We start from the raw sequence: 25,580 nt of genomic DNA, 5'->3' as shown, positions 1-25,580 counted from the left end.
AGTATTATACGATAATTTTGTTAAAACTAAGCTATTATTATTAAATACCACTCAAAAAGAAAATAAAAGATTATGAAGTCATTTTCATTATATTCTTCTGCAAAATCTTTGTCAGTTGTGTCTTTAGTCTTTTCATGTAAGAAAGCTTAATTAAGCATGAAGATTTTATCGTCTTGTATTAATGTCACACCTGTAATAATTTCTGGGTGCTTAAGCATACTTCCGCCTTTATTATTAAGGATTGTTTATACTAATACCATAAGGCATTCATGTATATATGAGAGAAATAAAATTAACTAAAAAAATCGAATAAGGAACAACCTTAAAGAAAAATATTAGATAAAGGATTACAAAGAAAAAATAGTAAGTAGTATATAAAGCAAAAGTACACGAAAAGTAAAAAAGCCAAATAATGTAAAAAGCCTTGACATATTCACCCAAACACCTGCGCAAAAACGCGGTCAGAAAAAGTAACGATTCGCTAATTTTTTACATCCCCTGCCCCCCTAAAAGTTCTATGGCCAAAAAACGACAAAAAGAATAAAAACAAAGCGATACAAGGTCTGATTTAGGTCAAGAGTCACATTGATGGGGGCTGACACGAAGAAAACAGGTGATTTCTCTGACATGCGCACTGGAGTGAGGGTGATGAACTCAGCAGGTGTTCGGACATCATTTCGGTAGTAGTGTTTCTCATTCCCGGCAGTTAGGGAGGGCTCGTTTCTCTCCCCCTGTCTCTTTAATCGTGCGGTTGTGAGAGTGCTTTTCTCTCGTGGGAAATACTCTTGGGACCTTGTGCGTATTCTTTTTTGATTGCTGAATAGTGTTCGTACTTTTCAAAATGACATTCATACCAACCGAGAATATTTTTGCGAAGATTCTCCCCCGAAAAACAGAAAGTTGAAGTGTGTTTAGTGAATTAAAGACTGCCATCTTAATTGTGATCTTTTATCAAGATAATCTCTTACTCTTCAAAGACATAATCAACAGGTTCATTAGGCAGTAATGTCAAACATTACCCCGTCATTACCTGAGCGTCTGGTTGCGTAGCAATGGTCAATGCAAAAGAAGTGCTGCATGATAGAGGGTCCTGTTGCATTGCTTTTTTATTCAACTCGTAATTTCACGGTCAAATCGTTTACATTTAGAGTGTGCTTTTGTAACTGCGTGTATGAATGAAGGAATATTTTTGCATTGAAGTTCTAAAGTCCATGTGGTATTCGAAATGTTAATTAGAAGGATATAATACTTAGGCCAAAAGCCAAGCGCTGGGACCTATGAGGTCATTCAGCGCTGAAAAGGAAATTGATCGTAAAAAGATTTGAAAGGTGCAACAGGGGAAAACCTCGCAGCTAAACTTTAAAACAATTGTTAAGAGAGAGTGGAAAGCAAGCTGGAAGAAAGAGAATATGAACGGGGGTACAGTAAAAGGAATGAAGGGGGTTGCAGCAGCTAGGGGCCGAAGGGACGCTGCAAAGAACCTTAAGTTATGCCTACAGTGCACCTCGTGAGATGCACAGACGACGGTAGTCCCCTACGGGGGAAATGTTTATTTTACAAAGACGAGTATCAGTTATCTGTTAGGTCGAAGATTGTGATCTGTGATATTTGGTTTAAATAGCAATCTTTGCGAAGAAAGGAATAATTACCGTATGCTGTTTGACATACCATATTAGTACTTCTTGAAAGCACAATATTCTGGCGTAATCTGAAAATTTAAGGTTGTTCTGTCCTCTGTACAACCGAGACCAGCCTTAAGAACAGAAAAACAACTACATCAACAATAGTAATAACAATATTGATGTAATAAAGATCCACAATTATATAAATAATATTTTTTTTCTTTAGCATTTTAATACAATTTATGTATATAATTGTGGATTTTTATTAGAGAACAGTTCATCACGATATTGTGAATTTCTCAGCAGCGGCACAACAACAACAACAATAGCATTATTATTATTATTATTATTATTATTATTATTATTATTATTATTATTATTATTATTATTATTATTATTATTATTATAAATAAGTATTGCAAGTTGTCAATTAGTATTTTCTTCTGCTTATTCAGAATTTCTCCCCATTCCTGAACAACATAATCTTATGGCATAAAACCACAATATATATATATATATATATATATATATATATATATATATATATATATATATATATATATATATATATATATATATATATATATAAACAATGTGGCTCGAGAGTTTGTTAACCTTTCTGTTTTCAGCAGTTCTTTCAAGGTGAGGTTGCAGGCCCATACCCTTTTCTGTCTTAACTGCGACCCACCACACTCTATTAAACCATCCAGTACAATTTAATGCTTGAATCAACAGAGATACAGTGGGATATGACAGAGCATATCTAAAGTGCTCTTCCTCACAAAGGTTCAAACCCTAACCCTCTCGCTGATGAAGCTAGTGTCATAACAACTTGACCAAGAGGTCCCATATATATATATATATATATATATATATATATATATATATATATATATATATATATATATATATATAGTATATATACACATATGTATTATATATATATATATATATATATATATATATATATGTGTGTGTGTGTGTGTGTGTGTGTGTGTGTGTTTATTCCAACTTGGATAAGCACACTCGATAACCTTGAATTCGAAAACAGAACCTAGACTTCGCACTTGAGAACCTGTACGTAAGAAACACGTGTCCAGTTTCTTTGCAGTGCAGTAAAGGAAAACGGACATTAAAACACATACTTTGGTAAAATGAATATTCATACCATAATGCAACGATGGCATTGTGTGCTGTTTGCAACGCGTGACCTCCAGCCACGTTAGACCGTTAAGGTGAAGAATATCGAAGGTCTAGATAGCAAAATGTTTGGTCTATTCTTGGTCTGAAACGCGCTGATTTTCTTCATAATTTGAAGAACGGCAACTCAAGACTTATGACTGATTTATGATAAGAATGCGTGCACGTGCTCTCTGTCACACACTCTGAATCGATGAACAGCAGACGTATTTGCGAGGTCAATTGGTTAATAGCTTTGTTTTTCATTCAGCTTATCTGATGTTTGATTTACATGACAAATGGCGGGAGAACAGTGGCTTTCGCTAGTGGACAATGGTGTTGTGACGTATGAAGTATAATATTGAGTAGGCGTTTAGTAGTTACTTCTTTAACACATTCAGCTTCTCAGTGTCTTTGAAAGTCACCTCCAGTTACAGAAAATGAAAATGTGAAAACTATGTAGTTATGTTTATCTTCGTGCAATTTGCAAATTGCAGAATTAATAGCATTCTTATGCGAAGGTTAGCACTGGGAGATAGTTATATTGATTATTTTTTGTGTGCTCTCAAACGATGAATGTTGAGCAGTTTATAGTTTATCTTCAAATTTTCATTAGTTTCCCCACTAGGAGAGTAAAGTTTTGCAGAAAGGGATTAGCATTTTGCCTGGTTTTTATATGAACAATTTATAGAAATTAGCAAAAGGAGAATTACAAATTTTGACTGGTTTCTCCACTATTGAGCAATTTTTATAGAAATGATCTCAAACAATGAATGCTAGGAGAGCAGTTTATAGAAGAATTACAAATTTTGCATTGGTTTCCCAATAGGAGAGCAGTTTATAGAAAGGACCACGAAAAGGAATTACAAATTTTGCATTGGCTTTCCAACTTCATGGGAGAATCTCGCTTTGCCAACAAAGTATAGCAATTGATTAGTTGATTGGTTGTGAGTTGAATGACGTCACGGTTACCATTCACCCTCAACGGTATCTAGTATAAACTTAAGAGCAAGGATGACGAGTGACGACTATTATGATTCTAGACTTGCAACAGCGTGGGTCACTGTTGGCTAAACACAGGAATCAGATAGAATGTTATGATTCTCATTCAATGCTTAAATATTGTTACCATGGTTTGGTGCATTTTATCAACATACAACCTTTACTTTATAATATCTTCCGGTAGCTTATCATATCAGAAGCCGTGAGATATGAAAAAGGATCGAATAAATTAAAAAGAAAATCAGATTTGCCGTTTTGCTGGAAACGATAGACGCAGTAGAATAATTCACTGCGCGTCAATTTCCAACCTTCAACTCTATCCAAAGCTGAAAGAACATATTATTTTGTGTTGCATGAGTGGACAGAACTGTACTCCATTATACAAAATCGAGTGACTAAAAAGAGATGCATACATTAAGTTAAAGAGCTGAGAGTTACTAAAATCACAGCTAGTGGCACGTGGTATGTTTTGCGTGACAGAGAAATCACAAGGCAATTTTTTTTTTATATTATACTCTGAAATTCTGAATGTGAGTTTCTGAAGGCCGGATAAGCAACATAATTGTCTTTATAACAATATTTGGAAAGAAACATTTTTTTTTTCTCAAATTTCTTAGTTCTGGATGGATGGATTATAAGATTCAGGCTTAGGACAACATGTAGCCACGCGAATAGGTATTGAAACGAATTTCTGAAAAGATTTCAGAAGGGTAGTTCTGAAACAAAAAGGAGAGAGAGAGAGAGAGAGAGAGAGAGAGAGAGAGAGAGAGAGAGAGAGAGAGAGAGAGAGAGAGAGGATCATCATTTCGAATTCAAGTAACGCTATCGAATTCTTTTTAGGAATTTGTGTGATTGAGTCTAAAACGTTGATCAAGTTTACAAGAGAGAGAGAGAGAGAGAGAGAGAGAGAGAGAGAGAGAGAGATTCAGCATTTTCGAATTCAAATAACACTACGAGCACTTTTTTATATAATTTCAGAATTCATGTGTATGGGTCTAAAAAGTGGATCAAGTATAAAAGTTCATAATGAAACTTTATTGACAAAAAAAAAAAAACCACACACACACGCGCACACACACACACACAAAACACAAAGCATCGCGTGTCAGGGGCAATCGTTCAAAGGTGTTGTTTACACGCATAAAAGCTCACCAAGACACCCAGTTCGAGCGTCAAAAAAAAAAAAAAACCTTCGTTGCTTGTGTGGGGGAGGAACTGGTCAGTCAGCCTATCATATCACCTTGCAATTTGCAATTACCGGACTCCACGGTTCGGTTGACCGTGGTAAATACTAAAAATGAAAATACTAAAATGATTACAGTGGGGGAGGTCGTAGATATGCTTGTCAGTTCCTTCTTGCGTCAAGGATGAGGAATAAAGAAATGGGGACAGCGTAGGATATCTGTGAATGTCTTTTTGTGGTCCTTTAAATATAAGTTTAGTAGTGGGTGACCCGCGTTTGATTCAGGGGAAAGAGAGAGAGAGAGAGAGAGAGAGAGAGAGAGAGAGAGAGAGAGAGAGAGAGAGAGAGGATATTTGTGGCTGTCTTTTTGTGTTCCTTTAATTCTAAGCTTATTAGTGGGTGACTCACGTTTGATTTTGGGGGAAGGAGAGAGAGAGAGAGAGAGAGAGAGAGAGAGAGAGAGAGAGAGAGAGAGAGAGAGAGAGAGAGAGAGAGAGAGAGAGGATAACTGTGGCGGTCTGTGTTTCTTTAAATATAGGCTTGTTAGTGGGTGATTCGTGTTTGATTTGGAGAGAGAGAGAGAGAGAGAGAGAGAGAGAGAGAGAGAGAAGGGATGAATTATTTCCTTTATTATATTTATTGACTTGAAGGAAAAAAAATTGGGCTTTATATTTTTTTCTGGCAAAAGAACTGGGGTTTACATGCTGCCCCCTTTTTTTTTTTTTTACGCTACACGTAATATTGCAATCAGTTTAGAAACGGCACAGTTCTGTCTTGTTCCCTTTGAAAAATAAGACTAAAAAATAAAACAACATTTTTTTCGTTGTTAAATCTTTGGACATGTAATTCTTCCCCCAACAAAGGCGACATTGCTATCACGGCAATGAGGGAACTATCCTTTTTTTGACGGAATACAGTCTTCATATTGACCTCAAAAACTCTCTTAAATATTGTTTTCTTTTTTATTTTGCCAATCTTGTGCTTTCACACAGAAAAACTTTATTTCATTTTAGTATGTTTTCTGCTGTGAAAGACTTTTTATTGAGTTTGAATAATATTTTTTTTTTAATGAAAACTGTATTTGTAATATTTACGTGAATCATTGCATGATGAAATATTAAAAGATAAATTTTCCGTTGGGAAAGATAAGGATAGTTATAATTCATTCGATTTATCCTAATTATCCGAATATTGCGAAAGCCCCGTAATATGGTGATTATGATGGTGATGATGATGATGAGAGAGAGAGAGAGAGAGAGAGAGAGAGAGAGAGAGAGAGAGAGAGAGAGAGAGAGAGATGGTTTAAGTGCCCTTTTTATTAACAACCATCTTCCATAACTAGGGCTAATAATATCATTAAAAGTTCCCGGACCTGTAACTTCGTGTCAAGAATAAAAACAAAATGACTGAGTTTCGTCTACAGTTATTTATTACGTAGTAAGAGAAGTTCTTTGAAGATTATAAGACCCATAAACGAAAGCTTGTAAATGGGTAATTTTTTACTTAAAGTTACATAACTTGACAGATACAGCAATTACGGGACCAAAAATACGGTTTTGTAATTATTAGACTTCATTTTAAGGTCTGTAGCTCTACCCGACTGTGCCAAATTACGGATGCACAGTTGTTTCACCAGACGATAACATAACAATAAAATTAATAGCAATTAATACAAGTAAAAAATGCGCCGAAGTTTCTCCGGCGCAATCGAGTTTTCTGTACAGTGTATAATCAAGGCCATCGAAAATAGATTAATCTTTCGATGGTCTCGGTATTATGCTGTTTGAGCCGAGGCCCATGAATCTTTAACCACGGTTCGGCGGTGGCCTATCCTATATCGTTGACAGATGCACGATTATGGTTAGCTTTAACCTTAAATACAATAAAAATTACTAAGGCTAGAGGGCTGCAATTTGGTATGTTTGATGATTGGAGGGTGGATGATCAATATACAAATTTGCAGCCCTCTAGCGTCAGTAGTTTTTAAGATCTGAGAGCGGACAGACAAAGTCAGCACAATAGTTTTCTTTTACAGAAAACTAATAAAAAGCACTAACAGAGAGCATATCTACGCAAGTATCGAATTTTAGCTGTCGAAATCCGAATGAGACCTTACAGGTTAAGCTTAATTTCCAGTCAGTCTTATTTATTTATTTATTTGATTTTTATACAGCAAAAAGGGATTAATAAATTTCGTCACCAAAATCTGCAGTAATGGCCCATATAGTGTATTCGGCTCCTTGAATTAACGCTGGATAATGAATGATCCCTCCCACCAAAAAAAAAAAAAAAAAAAAAATCACAAAAACTATATTCTATCTCTCCCAAAATACACGTCAATTGTTAACAGTCACAAGGCTATAACCAATTGGTCAAACTTTCGTTAAAATCCGAATGTAACCATACCAAAAACATAGCATAAAAAGAACAAAGAAAACCAGAGGAATAACTAGACATACTCGTATTAGTACTTTTATGAAACGAGTTATTTGGCTGGAAAAGTGTCAACGACCTCAAGCTTTCGTCTCTGTTATTTATCTCACACTTGTGTTTCCCTATCGTATTGGGGAAATGAAAAGGCGAACACTTGGAAAGATTTGATATGTAGGTCAACAAACTGCGTAGTCCATACTCTTTGTTAGAATGATCTATTCTTTTCGAGATTTTTAGTGAGGACTGACTCTGTAAAACTGGCGGTATCCTGAAATTCGTTCTATTCTCTACAAAATGGTGAGAGAGAGAGAGAGAGAGAGAGAGAGAGAGAGAGAGAGAGAGAGAGAGAGAGAGGGAATGGTTAATACTGAACAGAGGCTGGGTAGAAAAAGTTATATTATTTGTCAGACGAAAAGGTTAGCTTAATCTCCAGTCAATTTATTTATTTATTTATTGATTTTTATCAGCACAGGATTATTGAATTTTAAATCTACAGTGATGGTCCAGCGTAATTGGCTCCTTGAATTAAGGCTGGATATTTTACCAAAAAATGTCCCCTAAAAACTAATTTCTTCTAACAAACATTATTTTATTTTTCATATCTTCCGGAAGTTCTCTATATACATATTCGCAACAACTTTGTAAATAACAATGCAACATAAAGTGTTACTAAGGGTGCGTCCACACTAAAGTAAGACATGTCAAAGACAATGTCGGCAACATGTGGCTCACAATTCACAAACATGTTGAATGCAAGTCAACGACCTCTTGATAGTTCCAACCAGCATTGATGCGGTTATCCGGGATTTGCCAAAGGCTCGTTCTCCACTTGTTTTCAACTTTTTTTGTGATATGTATGCAGCAGGTTGTCGACAAGGGTTTATGACTCTTTACTGTAGTGTGAACTCAACCTTAGGAATATTTGTCGATTCAAAAGTCATATTAAGACAAACATCAAGAATTTGACCCCGCGGTTATGGGAGCCTGATTTGTTGGATAAAGTCTTTCTATGACCTTCTTTATAACAAATATAATAAATTACCCGTATTCTGTAAATCCATTTTTGCATGTAATTAAAACATGCAAACTTTTAAATTATGTATTCTAACTAGGAGGAGAATGACTGCTCTTTCTGCAATCGTTCCATTCCTTTTTTCTTATATATATATACTGTCTTTATAAAATGATATATATATATATATATATATATATATATATATATATATATATATATATATAAATGTATATATTTAAAAAAATGTGTGTATATATATATATATATATATATATATATATATATATATATATATACATATATAAAGTTTAAAATCCATCATCATTTACAAAATAGTGAGTGCGTATTGATTCCAAGCTTATACAGCTATGATGAAAAATACCTCAGTTTTTTATATATATATATATAAATATATATATGCTGTATACAGTGTTTATATATATATATATATATCTTATATATATATATATATAATATAATATATACATTGTGCATATATAGGAAATTAAAACAACGTAGTGTAACATTTTTGTTTAAATTTAACAGCAAATTTTTGTTACTTTGGTAAAATTATGAGAAAGAGATAAAACTATTCACGTGTGGATGGTTGAATTATTATAGTGCTGAAAACTGACAATAAACGAAGAAAATATTAAAGGTATCTTTGATGACACATTCTCCAAAGGAAACCTTCAAGATTGGCTTAAAATGGGCTGTGCCCCAGTAAGTATTTAGACTGCTTTTAGAATCTAAAAACCACTTTTTCTCTTTGATTCATTTTTCACTTACAGATGCCAAGCAAAAGTTTTCCGCTGCATTTCAAAAAAAGTAAAAAGAATTTTTCATTATGAACCCTAATCAGCTGTTTATTACTAAAGTATTTTGAAACTGGAATTTTTCATTAAAAAATCATATTGATCTGAAAGTCTTCAATTTATAATCATTAGTCCTGATAATGATTTAACTGAAGAAACAGATCAAATTCAAACAAATATTGATAGAATAGAGAAATAAACCAAACAATAACCTGAAAATAATAACTTTCAGCAACGAATAGCAAAATTCCAAACTCGTGGTCATCAGATAAAATTAAAACATTAGGGAATAATAATGTTCATCCACTACAACCCACTCTTCCTTGCAGAGCAAAACACCCGTCATCCGAACTCGTGGTCACCCGATAACGCAAGTCAAGAGTCGCAACAGCAACAACAACAATAACAACGAGGATGAATACGATTCGCCGAAGCCAGTGCCGAGGTCCAAACCAGCACTGAACTTCAAGCCTACGGTAAGTTACGAACCGAGCTTCGAGAGTAAGCTTGAAACTACGGTCATTGACTGACTTCTAGCTAATAGAATAGCCTCAATTTCTTCATTTTATTTAGCTTCATAAAGGTAGCTTTCAAGTCTTTGAGCTAAGTGCTAGAAAGCGCATATAAATAGTTTAGTAATGACAAGTTTTAGTCTCAGTGAAAATACTTTGGTTCTAAGTGAGACATTCCATCCCATTATTCTATTTTATATACTGCCAATCTTCTCAGCTTTTCTTCATATTTAGAATGTATATTTGGTAATGATCATGCTAAAAGAAAAATATATACATTCTGCAAGATAACAGGCACAAATTTATTTATTTATTTAAAACAATTTTTTTTAGTCTTATAACCCTAACCTATACACGCGGAGGTCAGTATGGCAGTGTTCTGTACAGGAGAAATAAACCGAATTGCTAGTCTTATACTTGTTCCATAACAGTTGGCTCTTTTCAGGACATAATTCTTTTATTCAGCTGAGTCCCCTACAGGTGAGAGAAATGTAATTAAAGGTGATTATGAGCACATTTCCTACACAGATGAGCCTAGAATAGTGGTTCTTAACCTGGGTGCATATACACTTCCTGAAAGTTTAAAAAAAGGAGGAAAAATCAATTGGATGGAGGATACAAGCCATGTTGTGCGTAGTACTAAATCGACTTATTTATTCTAAAAACTATTGTATACCATAATTAAATTAATGTTTTCCCCCTTTTTCTTATCTGCTATTGTCATACATTATATATTTTTTGGATCAATCAAACGGCACCAGCTTCCTGAAAGTGTACCAACATAGACTTAAAAATGATACTCCCTTTCAATACAGACAAAAAATAGATCATATGAAGCACAAAAATTTGATGAACTCCTCCTGATAAAAATGCTTCATTAATCACGGTACCATATTACACAAAACTGATCGATCAGTGCTGAAAACCTAAAGAGTAATGAAAGTAACAAAATTTTCTACGAGGAAGCCTGGTTAAGAACCACACTCTTGGAGCCACGACTCCCGGGTCCTTGCACCAAACACCCTCCGGACTTCTGGTTACAAAAGACGTTTTTCCCTTCTTGAATTTAGTGGGAGAGTGATGAATCTGATCGAGAGCAAGAGGCTAACGGAAAAAATGCGGAGGAAGAAGAAAAAGTAGAAAGAAAGAAGAACAAATAGATAAAAGAAGAAGAAGAACCAGCGGAGAAAGAAGATGCAGGAGAAGAAGGAGAAGGAGAGGACGAAGAGGGAAATGATGAAGAAGAAGAAGAAGAAGATGGAGAAGCTGAAGAAAATGATGGGGAGGAGGTAAAAAAAAAACAAGAAAAAATGGCAGCTTCATATGGAAGGACGCAAACCATTATATATGTCTTCTTCTGCACCGATTCCATGTGTGCTTGTACAAATGCCCATCGTAGCTTTATCCCTTAGAGCGATGAATGTCCAAATTCATAGGTACCAGAGCTTACCTAGGAATGAATGTCGGCTCTTAATACGAAGTAGTCGCCCGTGCATACACTGTAGAGCCTCGCATCAATACTTGTCAACACCTGTAGGCTTAGAAATAACTGAGCAACTAGATAGCATGCTAAACCATCAACAAATTTTAAATTCCTTATTATCTGTATATATGCACAATTTAGATGCATACTGTGCATATACTTGAACCGCATACACATAAAAAAATATTATGTATGGATGTATTTTTGTAGGCCTATATGTTTTTTTTTTTTCAGGTACCTGAATTCATTAGATGATTTTACAAGGTTCGAGTCTCAAGCCAGGGTTGATAACAGTGAATTACTGTTTATGACTAAGTTCATATGCAAATTACTAACAAAATCGCTTTCTGAAGGTGCGTTCACATTACAGTAAAACATGTTATAAACACGTCGTAAACTTATTGCACATATATCACAAACAGGTTGAAAACAAGCCGACGAGAGTCAGTGGAAAAAGAACCTTTGGCATAGGCTGGCTCGTATTAGGACTAAGTCGTTGACTTGTACTCAGCTTGTTTGTGATGTGTTTGTAATGGGGTAGCAACGTTTATGACATGTTTATAATATGCTTTACAGTGGTGTGGAAACATTAACTCAGCTAACACCAGCTATGGTCACTAAATTGAACATATTATCATTTCTGCATATCCCAGTGAGTATATCTATGTGCAGGCATTTTGCTTCTAGCAAAGTTGCCAGGTACTGCTTGATGGATAACTTAGAAACGCTGAATTAACTGGTACAAAGTTTCCAGTTTTCTTCAAGGGAAACTTGACGGAATTAGAAACCGGAAATTAGGTTTCCTTTGTCTTGTTTCCTCTTGTTTCCTGTGTCTTGCAATCAAAGAAGGTTAGTTAAAGGACAAAGTTATGTAGCCTAATTCTAGACCATGGATTTATAAAACTGTTTTCATGCATGTATATTTGTGCGAGAGCTTAAGAATGAGTGAATGTGTTTTAATGTATGTTATATATATATATATATATATATATATATATATATATATATATATATATATATATATATATATATATATATATATATATATATATATATATATATATATGTATGTATATATAGCAGTATATATATATATATACACACATATATATATATGTGATATATATATATATATATATATATATATATATATATACTTACACACTATATTATATGTGTGAGAGAGAGAGAGAGAGAGAGAGAGAGAGAGAGAGAGAGAGAGAGAGACTGTATGTTTAATAAACTTGCATTGGATACTTCTACACCTGAATGTTAATAACACAAAGCATTTATGTACATAATTCCACAACGAAACTTAATTAGGTTAAGGAAAGTACAAACTCAGAAGTAAAAATAAAATAGATAAATAAACACAAAAAAAGCACAATAAAATTCACACCATTAGCATCTGAAACAAATTAATCACTGCAATTTTGGAGTTCACAAATTAAAGCCATTTTTAAAAAATCCAATAACGTCGACTTTAAACTAATGTAGATAAAGTATAGAATGCCTTGTATCAAATCACATATTGCATAATGTAATGAAAAGATTAATTGTTATTATAATTAATAGTAATAATTTTATCAATTAAGCACTCAGCACATTATTTTCACATTTTTTTTGTAATTTTCTTGGTGTATAATATAATCAGCAGCTTTTACCAGTGCATGAATAATATCAATTTAATATGAAAGAAATTCTAAGCCACTTATATATCTTTAAAATTCTCAAGAACTTATTTTAATACAAATTTTCTATCCGCTAATTAAAAAAATATATATCTTTTCAGGTAAATTTATAAACTTTGTCCTATATTGCAATCACGATTGATTATTAACTTGTTGAATTATTTCTCCAATATTTTTTTAAATTTATTAATTTTCCTCGGACGCAAGAAAACTTTGAGGTAAGGTGCTCCATATTACTGATCTATTGAACATTTAAATTTATCTATGAGTATTTACGTAGCGTTGTCATTTTTTTTTTTTATAATATACAGTTGAAATAAATTGCCTCATCTTTGCTATTTTGGACCACTATGATACAGCTATACAGTTGTGGATATTCACTGTAGGGTTTCACTGAAAGATTTCAGTTATGATGAGTTAATGGAAAAGAAAAAATAGATTCTCTAAAATATAAAGGCTGCAATATCATAATATTATTTACTGATGTGTTACAACAACGGTCAGTAAAGCAGCAAATCACAGTTATATTCCACATGAGAATTGCGTATGTTGTCAACGAATTACGTCTCGTAGGTTGAAAGCAATTCAAAACATTGTTCACTCATCAACAGGAAAACCCCTTGGCTCAGTTAAAATGACCTCGAAAATTATATATGCTGAATTTCTTGATAAACCATTTATGATTTTCCGATAACTTTTATTCACTGGAAATCAAAGTTACTGAAACTGTCCTGCTGTGCTTGGTCAGAATCTAAAATCATTGGCGGTTTTATTCAGTCGCATAGGCATACGTGCAAGTTGTAGTTTCTTTTTGTAAAACCATAATTCTTTAATGAAATGCTCCTTTTTCACTATATAAACAAAATACTAACACTCGGGTATCTCTTGAGAGAAAGAGATCAATATTATTAAACAATTCTATATACATTTGTAATTTCATCAGACACAAACTCTGGCATTCTTTCATTAACGGAACTCAATCGTAGACCCATAAAAAAAACTTATTACATTCCACAACAGTTTATCCTTAGAACCGGTGAAAATATTCGCTTAACACCTTCGAAGAACCTTACTTAAAACTGAATACTTCTCTGAGGCACTAATCGTTTGTAAAAATCGACTAGAATCGGTTATGAAAAATCTGTTTTTACAATTACGAAAACATGAAAGGACAACGTGCAACAAAAACAACAGACTTACTATCCAGCAACCTTGTGTTTATTTGATCTATTGTAGTTCTGAGAACAGTCAGGACAATATTAATATTAGAACCTGCTGTATGTATGGCCCATTGATTTGACCATAGCTGATCATTTAGTTAAGAATACAGTAATTGCTTGGCGGACGGGCCGGATTCTAGGGAACGTTATGGTTAGTTTACTTGTAACTAAGGAACCGGATCGATTCTCTCCTCGGTAGGTGGAGCCCTTTACTACGAGAGCTACGTCACGTGACTGTCTCCACTTACACAAACCGTATAGATTGCGTCTCCAGTTTTACGTGATTGTCCGCACTTATAAGGACGCGTCTTATCAGTTTCCCGTGATTGTCCCCACTTGTAAGGGACTGTGATCGTTTTCCTTACGTGATTGTACTTATAAGGACCACCAGTTCTTGTCTTCAGTACGTGATTGTAAGAGACGTGTCTGGTCTTCAGTTTTCCCTACGTGATTGTCCCCACTTATAAGGACTGTACAGTTCTTGTCTTCAGTTTTCCCTACGTGATTGTCCCCACTTATAAGGACTGTACAAACTGTGATTGTCCACACACATAAGGACTGTACAGTTCTTGTCTACAGTTTTCCTACGTGATTGTCCCCACTTATAGGACTGCAGTTCTTGTCTTCAGTTTTCCTACGTGATTGTCCACACTTATAAGGACTGTACAGCGTTTCCGTGATTACTTACAAAAACTGCATCTACACGTAAAAACGCTCAGTTCGTGTCTGCAGTTTCCCGTGTGATTGCCCCCACGTATACAAACCATACAGTTCGTGTCTACAGTTTTCCTTACAAAGTTGTTCCCACTTGCAAAAACTGTACAGTTCGAAATCTATAGTTTTCCCTATAAAATGTATACAAACTGTACATTTCGTGTCTACAGTTTTTCCTATGGGATTGTCCCCACGTACACAAGCTATACAGTTCGTGTCTGCAGTCCCTACATGCATCTCGTGCTCACATGCGTTTGCGTGTGTTCGTAGTATTTGGTAAAAGCTTCTTATGTCTATACAATGAAAAAAAAAATCTTTTATAGAGTAGGGTTATTCATTTGCTCTTGGAGAGAGAGAGAGAGAGAGAGAGAGAGAGAGAGAGAGAATGGGAGGGTAGGGCGTCATCTATTGGGGAAATCTCTACAAAATGTCATACGACATTCACCGTGACGCTCTAATTGCTATCAGATCAAGATATATCTTTCAATTAAACTTGAAAATAATTATCTGGATATTATTTATGTCACATTTACAAGCTCAAATATGGAGGATCTTGTGAGTGCCCCGTTTTGGAAGGCTTTGGATCTCTGTCTGTCTGTCTGTCTGCCTGTCTGCGTCCCTGTCTCTCTCAACTCTCGACCATTTCAAAAGGGTCGACGATGTTGGTGCCTGGGACGCTTTAGTCAACTCGCGCGGGAGATTAGATTTATATGCATGTAATCATTAAATCTACTCGTACTTCCTCTTCCTGTTGCTGAAGTGTGTACTTTCATCTTCATAATACCCTTCCCAGTTTAACCCTTAACTGCTGGTCAACGAAACCCTTTGCAAACTTAGTTAAAATTCGCCTGTAGAGGTTTATGCATTTCAAGTCATGACCATCAAACTAAGTTTGTTTACGCCGCCAAACTGGGTGGAAAATATGTTATGACTTAATTATTTAATCTTTAGCTGCGTTGGTTCAACCTTGTTATGTCTAAACACATTCTTACAGATTTGTTAATTACAACAATGATTCTCATCAAACATAAGTTGAAAACAAAGAGCAACAGTACGCATATAGGCCTACATCTAACTTCGTTGTTGGTATGGTTGAAGCACATTCTCTTCTCTCTCTCTCTCTCTCTCTCTCTCTCTCTCTCTCTCTCTCTCTCTCTCTCTATGGGTAGCAACTATGTCAATACACCTATAGAGAAACATTGAATCAAGGACACTGATAAACAACAAACAGATAGATAATTAGTAGTTATGGTAACCATTTGGAGACCATATTTACCAAGGCAGGTCAATATGAACATAGAAACGGTGATATTTTCTCGCTGTTGGCTGGTTGTTTTAAATCAAGCCTTGTCCAGAGGCAGCCCGTAAATGTGGTAAGGTGTTATCGGGAAAACAAGAGATCTGGTATGGACCTCTGGACGTGGCCCTACTGACTAAAAAATGTGCTTCTTAATGGTAAGTGTTTAAGAGGTCACACCCACTTGACCTGACCAATTCGCTATTATAGAGAGCAGCAGCACTCGCTGGCATGGGCACAAAGATAGATTAGGTCAAAGCTTTGTCAGTTATAGTTGAAATAGAGACGTGATTATGATTTTAACGTTAAAATACATTCTTGTGTAAAATCCTTCTTTACAATTCAGTTTCAGTCAAGATTTCACAGTGATTGCTCATCAGAACAGTAACAGTATAATCAAAGGATATATTCTTCAGACAGTTAATTTTTTTATAGAAATGACAGCATTATCGTAATTCATTGTCATGTTTAGTTATTAGACTTATATCTAACTTCCATTTACCTGTTGTTATATTGTTTACACAATTTCAAAATGTTACCATAAGATTTCACTGTCTGTTAATCACTGCATAAGTACATATTTCAGGTACAAATTTTAATATTCTTAATTTAACTTAATTATGGTAAGGCTACTTCTTAAATTTCTTAAAATATTTCCTTGTGTGGATAATTGAGTCTCCGGCTATCCAAAACGTATTAAAAAAATCTTATAAATCAGGATATTGGGACTAATTTTATAAGTATAAACAGTTTTACAATATATATATATATATATATATATATATATATATATATATATATATATATATATATATATATATATATATATATAGTGTCGTACTCAGATATACAATAATAGGCATTGTCTGGTAAAATATATGAACTTAAACAGTGAGCTATTGCTAGCCAGTCTCAAAATACACATATTTTACCAGGTAATGCAAATGATTATTGAATTTATTTATACATAAGTATATATATATATATATATTATGTATGTATATATATGCATACATACATACACACACACACACCTACAAAATCTAAAGTTGAAAGTAGATAGATGTCTGCAAAAGTAAGTGAACAAACAGCAATGGCGTTCCCATGCAACACTCAAATCTAATCTATTATTTTCCTTTTTTTTTGTCCGTAGGGCCCTGCTAAATCTTCCGTGCCTTCTGGTCTGGCAAGTTGCAAGATCTGTGGACGCAACTTCGCCCCTGACCGGTTGGAGAAACACGAGGCAATTTGTGCTAAGTCGAAGGCTAAAGCTAAGAAACGGAAGGTGAGCTTTTTTTTTTTGTCTTTTCGAAAACTAATATTTTAAGAAATTTTGTATTTGTTTTTATCGAAGATTATATTGTTTATTTTTTTAGTTTTCTTTCGAAGATTATTTAAAAAATGTTTTTTTTTTTTTTTTTTAGAGTATTTAAAAAAAATGTTTTCATTAGCTTTCATTTCGAGGATTAAATTTAAAAAAAAAAGTTTTTCTTTGTCTTTTCGAAGACTATATTTTTTTAAGCTTTCTTTTCGAAGACTACATTTTTAAAAAAATTTTCTTTTATTTTCTTTTTGAAGACTATGTTTTTAAAAAATTTTCTTTTTTTTTTACTATATGTTTTTTTAATTTTTTTCTTTTGGAAGACCATATTTTAAAAAAATTATTTTTTTTCTTTTCGAAGGCTATATTTAATTTTTTTCTTTTGTTTTCTTTTCAAAGGCTATATTTTTTTAAAATTTTTTCTTTTCTTTTCTTTTCGAAGACTATATTTAAAATTTTTTCTTTGGTTTTCTTCTAAAAGACTATATCAAAAAAATTTCTTTAGCTTTCATTTCGAAGATTATATTTTTGAATTTTTTTACGAAGACTATATTTTTAAAATTTTGTTCTTTAGTTTTCTTTTCAAAGACTATTTTTTTTCTCTATAAATTCTCTCTTAAACTCGCTCTCGAGATTTTATGAACTTCCAGTTTGCTTCCATTCACTAAACTGATAATAATATTTGTCAAAATATATTCAGTATGAGTTGACCTCAAACTACCCTTTAAATTTTGTTATTTATTTTCATCTGCTCAGTTTACGACAATGTCGTGTCATATCATATTGTATTTAAATTTTTTATAGTGTGCCCCTTGAAAATTCTCAAGTTTCCAAAGGCTAAATTTATCATATGTTCAATCAGTATGTTCTTCACTGCATAAAAAAAGCATCTATAATCCCTTTTAAAATTTTGATGTATTTTCCACCAAGTTTATTCAAAATGACCTGTACGATTTAATAAATGAAAGCCATTCTAAAATCGATTCATGTCTTTGCCAATCAATGCAGTATTCTTGAAGATATAGATAACTCTTCCTAACTAGTTAAGAGAAAAAATCCTAATTCTAGATTTATACTTAGTGGAAATTAGATCCTGCGAGTTAGGACTCATTTACTGATAAGGTAGAAAAAAAAAATATTTTTATTCAACTGGAGACAGTTCAAGACAGTCGTTTGGCAGTTCCATATGAAAACGGTGTCGTAAATTGTGATTATTAATATAAATTTTTCCTCCGAGAACTAACTTGAGATTATCTGACTACTCCCTTTCTGCAACATGAAGATGGTAAGCTGAATGACCTCTAATGCACAGCATAGTATTTTTTTTTCAACATTTAAGATGACGTACCATGATATATATATTTTTTATAGTAAATAGGACTTAGGAATAGTAGCACACAAATGCATTCATGAATTAAATCAATCAAGACTACAGTATACACACAACCAAATAAACGCAGTGATGAAAAAATGATAAGGCAACGTGGCGCTTTGACATGTTTTCACCAAAGGTTCTTGACTTGACCCTTGTTAAATCTTTCCTTGACTGTAGGCATTACTAAAGGGTGTTTCCATTCCCCCTTCCTTTTCTTCCAGTCCTCCAACGCTTCCAATACTTCGTATTCACTTTTTAGCCTTGTACTTCATTTTACCTGCTGGGTAGAGCGGTTCCGTTCTTACCCTCTGTTTCAGTCTTCCGACCGGCCAACAAAGAGGAATTTGTTAACTGTTAAATTCATTTCTCGCTATAATTGGTTCGGATTCACAATAAGCTGTACAGGGTTTTGGTTCTTCAGTCTTTCTAATCCTTCCTGCCAAGCCTAGGAGAAGCTGTAATCAGCTCAGTTCATCTCCTTAATTTCCTGGATCTCTGTGGCTTTCAGTCCAACCCCTTCAAATACCGCTTTCTACTGCCTTGATCGCTGTATATCTGAAAGTGCCCCAGTGCTTGGCTTGACAGCTTAAATTCATAAATCAGTCAATTTTTCATTTTTCCATCTCTACTCCGCCTCTCCACCCACTTCTCTAAAAGATCTGCTCTCTTGATTCATTCATGAGTTTTCCAAAAGATGGGGCTCCCGTAGGAGGGTAGCCCGTCAGTGCACCCCACGTGGTGCACTGTAGGCGTTATTTAAGGGTCTTTGCAGCGTCCCTTTCGGTCCCTAGCTGCAACCTCTTTCATTCCTTTTACTGTACCTCCATTCATTTTCTCTTTCTTCCATCTCACTTTCACACCTCTCCTAACAATTGTTTCATAGTGCAACTGCGAGGTTTTCTTCCTGTTACGCCTTTCAATACCTTCTTACTGTCAATTTCCCCCAGCGCTGAATGACTTCATAGGTCCTAGCGCTTGGTCTTTGGCCTAAATTCTATATTCTATTCTAATAAGACGGGGAGACGGTAAAAGCTGAGAATTATGGCAGAAACCATCACTGAAAAGTGACTTTGACGTTTCATGACGCTTGCAGAATTTCCTGTCAAAATATGGAATCTGCTCATAGACTCACTGGAATTCGGGTTATTGGAATTTACGGAAATTATAACCTTGTTCCCCCATTATCATTAACAAGTTCTAAGGCGTCAGCCATTCTCATTCCCATGGAAGACGAACCATCTTTTTCCTCATAGACACTCGCTACATGTATGTATAATTTCACACACACACACATTCACGCACACACACTAATATAATATATATATATATATAAATATATATATATATATATATATATATATATATATATATATATATATATATATATATATATTTATATATATATATATTTCAAAGAGAATGTATCACAAAGGTACTTATCAGATCTATTACAGTACCTTGCAATCCCATTTGCCACAATCCCAGCAACAAATATTCAGTACAAACACAATTATAACCTGAATCATTATAACCTACGGAAATCAGTCAACCATTTAGACGACAAATGCACTGCTTGTATCTTGTCTTGTATAATATTAGGCATTGCATTTTACGTTTTTTTTTTTATGGGGTAACAAATCAAAACGTGACCCAACCCAACTTTTCCTAATTTTCTTTATCATCCGATTTTAAGTGACAATCAATGACCTCACTGGTCTGTTATTGTAAATAGCGTATTTGTGCATATAGTGTGATAGTGTGAAAGCATGATTCTGACCCTTATTTTCAAGTATATTGTGTACTTGTAAAGAATATCAATTCCCAAAACGGCTGAGGCTAATGCAAATCTTCTTGCCATAATTTGAAAACCCTAAACATAACGTCTATCACCGTTAGTTAAATCGCTACCTATCTCTCTGTTCTTAACTGAATTTGAAATTGATTCAAGTCCAAATAAACGGATAAAATACTGCACGTAATAAAGCTCTAAGTGTAATTAGATTTTAATCCTTAATGGTCAAGCTGTTCAAATAATTTTGGAAAGTTTAAATGGTTAGAACGAAAGCATGTATTTTAAAACTGTTAACCACGGGACTTCAGTGACTTGCAAATTAAACCCAGTTGGTGATACCCTTGATAATAAATACAATTTTTTAAAAATTTTCCATCCCTAATTTTATTTATTCTCTTACTGCTATAAGTCCTTTGATTGATTTTTTTTTTACCTCATTACTTTATTTTCGAGTGACGTTTCTCCATCATGAGAAACTGTTATCGTACCTCTTGTTTGTTATCGTACGTCTTGTTTACAAGAAGACGATATTTTTCCCCCCGTAAGGTAACTGTCAATGTACTCCGTTACTATTTCCCACCTGGGATTGGGAGACATCTTATCTTGAACTGCAAAGTATAACCACTTCCTCCCTTTCAGGTATTCGACCCCGTGAAGATGAGGACTAAAGGTACAGAAGCCGAGAAATTCGTTGCCAAAGGAAAGCACTTGGAGAAAACGGCGAAGGTGAGCATGATTGTAAACGTGCGTTTGTGCTGCCGTTGATATCAGAGGTTCCCGCCTTCAAAGGGTATTGTTTGTTACGCTTTTTATGCAGCTGGGTTATCAATGCATTTGAGAATGATAAATTGCAATATTCTATGGCTCAGATGTTAATGTATGTGCCTCGCTTTACGACATTTTCAGAAATGATTCATTGTGGCCTATGGATACTGTTGAGGAATTCGAAATTCTTGTAGACAAATTTTATTTTCCATAATTACGACAAATTATTGACATAATACACAATACACCAAGCTCTGCATATATACTTTACACATTATTCAGTTGCATCGCAACGATTAGTCGACGCAAGATTAACATGTATTCCATAACATAGGTTTTTTTTTTTTAAGGAGTTCCTTCTTTTTTCCAGCCAAAGAAAGCCGACTGGAGGAAGAAACACGAGGACTTTATCGCCACCGTACGAGCAGCCAAGGGGATGTCAGGCTACGAAGCGCCTCCCTTAGACACCTCGGACTACGTTCAGTGTCCCCACTGCGGACGCAAGTTCGCTGAGGGCGTTGCCGAGAGACACATTCCAAAGTGCGCCTCTATCCAGAGCAACAAACCTGCTGCGCCTGCAGGCCGGAGGAGGTAAATGCAGTCATCTGAGAGAGATGACATCGATGATCCTGAGTTTCGTGAAAATACGAAAGATCGTTGTGTTTGATGTGAGACTTCTGAGGTAATATGTGCAACATTCCAGCTGTCGATTCCAAAAGCCGATAGAAGAAGAAGACGACTTCCTAAAACAATGAACAGTTTTACATGATTTCCTCTCACATGACTGAATATTCCATGAAAGGTTTAAGAGCCTGTGCCTTATCCTTTTGGGCGCTGTTCATATGTCAAAAATACCTGTAATCAAAAGTCCAGTGCTGGATAATCTACCAGACAGACCCCTAAACCTGACAGCTGAGACAAAATGTCTTTTTTTCACGAAAAGCTGCACGATTTCGCAGGGAATCAAAATGAATCTGGATATAATATGATACAATATTTAAGTGTGAGTTTGGACCATACTATAATTTCCGAGAGGATTATAACCTTATTTGCCTTGAGTTCCAATGTGCTTCGACTTGATTAAGTCGTTACGTAGCTTGTATTTATAGCTTATGTTCTTACTAAGAAAATCGTTCTTGTTGTAGGTGATGAATGTGATGTTTAGCTTTTGTATTTTGATGTAAAAAAAAAAAGATCATTGCCTATATTGCATTATATCTGAAGTCTGGACTTTAGTTGTCTACGGTGAAAATCCCCATGGTGTGAGTGAACTGTGCAGCTCTGTACATAGTGTGAATATGAAGATACTAAAAAAAATCAGGTTATTCCTTTACGATAGCCTTTTCTTTTCGATTTCTTGAACATAGAAAACGGGAATATATACTAGAAAACGGGAATAAAATATACACTAATTATATTAATAATATACTTTTTTAAAACTAATGGAAAGGCAATATAGTTTTGCGTGATAAAACAAAGATCTGGAATCTCACTACAACTTCCTTCTAATGTTATAATTAACATATTTTTGTACAAAAAAAGAAGGAAATTGAGGAAAAACAAGAGCTAGTGAATACATGCCGAAGCATCTTATAAATAAGATCACCTTTGAAACAACGCTGCGATTACGATTTACGAAACAACGTCAGTAGCAAATTAAGCCATGGAGATAACGATAGTTTTTCCAAAAGGAAAACATTGAAAATATTCTGATTACGGCAAGTAACAGTTATGTGTACAGGATTCTTTGTCACGTCGGGACAAAAACAAACAAAAATCCTCGGCAGAAGAGAAAACACAGATCATTGAGGAAATCCTGAACAAACCTAGATGCTGTACTACACTGTAATGTTTTTCTTACGCTGTAAGAAAATTATCCAATATTCCTTTACGTTCGGCTTAAACTGACTGTGATATAGATACGACTGACAGAGAAAGGCGACGTGTGATCCTTACTTAGAATAGTTTTGTACTATAAAAGATGAAAAAAAGGTTAGTAGACCCACGTTAAAGATGCTTACCGTAGCTCCACGTCTCATTAGCGAAGTGACAGGTTTGCTCAAAGTAGGTATGATGGACTCTCCGAGATATATTTTACTAATCTTTCGCTATGGTGGCTTTTTTGTTCTAACGACAGCCATTGTTAGTGGTGACTTCGAAACGCTGCATTTTCATGCCCTCGTGGCTATTTGATATCTAACGCATCCATTCTTGCATAAACCGGATGGTTCAGAGATGCATTTTTGATCGTAAATGATACTAATGAACCGAACGCGGCCGGGTGGACAGATAGGCCTACATTTGCCAGGCGAACGCATTATCGTATTTCTCTGTGTTTACGAAATGATTATTTTGTCTTACGGCGGAGAAACAAGGGGATAGCATTTGTATGAGCTGTTGAGTAATGTTAAGGCTTTGGCTACGTCATTGAAGTGATGATGAGCTTAATATGTACATGGCATTTTTCAATAAAACTAATTTACAGTTGCGGGTGTTCTTATCCTAAAAATGGGTCTTTAAACAGAATTAATTACATTTCTGTCATGCAAGACATTCTCCCATTAGAGTTCACCCCTATATTCTGGGTGGGTTTTGATCTATGGCAAGCCATTTTGAAAATGATGTTATATCGTAACTTGTCTGTAAATACACACAGTATATATATTATATATAACAAATGTAATATATATATATATATATATATATATATATATATAACCAAATGTAAATTCGGACCATGGGTCCATATTTTCCGTGTGACTAAACAAGCTCTAGACTACTGACCTAGGCCAGGCTTTCTCTGCTTAGGAGGATTGGGTCACATTGACCATTCGTGAAGTATCAATGGTAAGACGAATCTGTGAGAGACGATATATCACATTTCAGTTTGAACAGTGCTTTTTAGTTTGCTGTTATCAGTCATTATTCCTTTTAAACTTTGTAATTTTTAGTTTTTCTGTAAAAGACTCAGATCTTAAAAACTACTGAGGCTAAAGGGCTGCAAATTGGTATGTTGATCATCCACCCTCCAATCATCAAACATACCAAATTGCAGCCCCCTAGCCTCAGTAGTTTTTGTGTTGTTGAAGGTTAAAGTTCGCCATAATCGTGCTTCTGGCAACGATATAGGACAGGCCACCGCCGGGCCATGGTTAAAGTTCCATGGGCCGTGGCTCATACATCATTATAACGAGACCACAGAAAGATAGGTCTATTTTCGGTGGCCTTGAATATACGCTGTACAGAAAACTCGATTACACCGAAGAAACTTCTGTGCATTGTTTTACTTGTTAATTTGCTGTTATCAATCATTATTCCTTTTAAATTTTGTCATTTTTAAAGACGATGACATTTAATGTTAATCATTCACTATGAGGAATGGATATCTTGCATCTGGTCACAGTAGTTGCAATTTTGGCTGCTTTATCAGCATTCCCTTTATGCTTACATGGGAGGGATCCAACATATTTATACATTTACGCCATTTTCAAATAAGTTGTGAAAATGCTGTTTCTTTATCAGAGAAATTTTTGAGAACATCCCATAATAGAAATGTTTTTTTTCTGTGGTGGAATGTTAACAATATCATCTCCTGAATTTACTGCACACAGTTCTTTGGTTAAAATAGAAGCCTTATTCAGCAAAATTATTATTATATTATTACGAGCTTCTTTGAAGTGGGCTGGATCATCTAGACAATGCTGTCTCCTACTGTCCTGACCTACCCACCCACCTACTGGGGTGGACAAACAGGTTTGCAGGAGGAGGGTGGATGTTTTACCCTCCGTTCCCTACCACTATCCGTCCTCACCCGGGGCAGAAAAACCGGTTTGCCAGGGGTGGGTGGCTGTGTCATGTCTCCCTTTCTGTCACACTGGGATAGGACAAACAAGATCCACTCGGATATTATTATCATTGTTATTATTACTATTATTAAACAATTTAATTAACCACCCCACTGAGATAACATTCTTAATACTCATGGATTGGCCCGAAGGTTCTGATCTTCAATAATACACTAAATTTCAGTATATTGCAACTCATTCAAAATTAAACAAATGGATAAACTGGGAATGCTACAGGATCCGACAAAATTCCTGTCAAGGATTTCTTTTCGTTGACTAATATACTTCGTTGGTTGTTAGTTTGACAGCTCTTACA

The 25,580-nt window shown here is 34.7% G+C and overlaps 1 protein-coding gene across 5 annotated transcripts in view; it reads left to right on the top strand.

Annotated features, from left to right (window-relative positions):
* LOC136833675 (zinc finger C2HC domain-containing protein 1C-like) overlaps positions 1-23,903 on the top strand; it is a 183,544-nt gene extending 159,641 nt beyond the window's left edge. For all 5 annotated transcript variants that reach the window (XM_067095847.1, XM_067095846.1, XM_067095845.1 and 2 more), the window contains 4 exons: positions 9,579-9,725; positions 17,320-17,451; positions 21,294-21,380; positions 21,790-23,903. In XM_067095847.1, the coding sequence (XP_066951948.1) occupies positions 9,579-9,725; positions 17,320-17,451; positions 21,294-21,380; positions 21,790-22,014 (591 nt within the window). In that variant the 3' untranslated portion in view covers positions 22,015-23,903. The remainder of the gene's footprint in view (positions 1-9,578; positions 9,726-17,319; positions 17,452-21,293; positions 21,381-21,789) is intronic.
* Positions 23,904-25,580: the final 1,677 nt, after the last annotated feature.

Source organism: Macrobrachium rosenbergii, chromosome 52, assembly GCF_040412425.1.
Source record: "Macrobrachium rosenbergii isolate ZJJX-2024 chromosome 52, ASM4041242v1, whole genome shotgun sequence".
Lineage (NCBI taxonomy): Eukaryota > Metazoa > Arthropoda > Malacostraca > Decapoda > Palaemonidae > Macrobrachium > Macrobrachium rosenbergii.
Note: the sequence above shows the minus strand (reverse complement) of the source record. Positions and strands in the feature narration are given on the sequence as shown.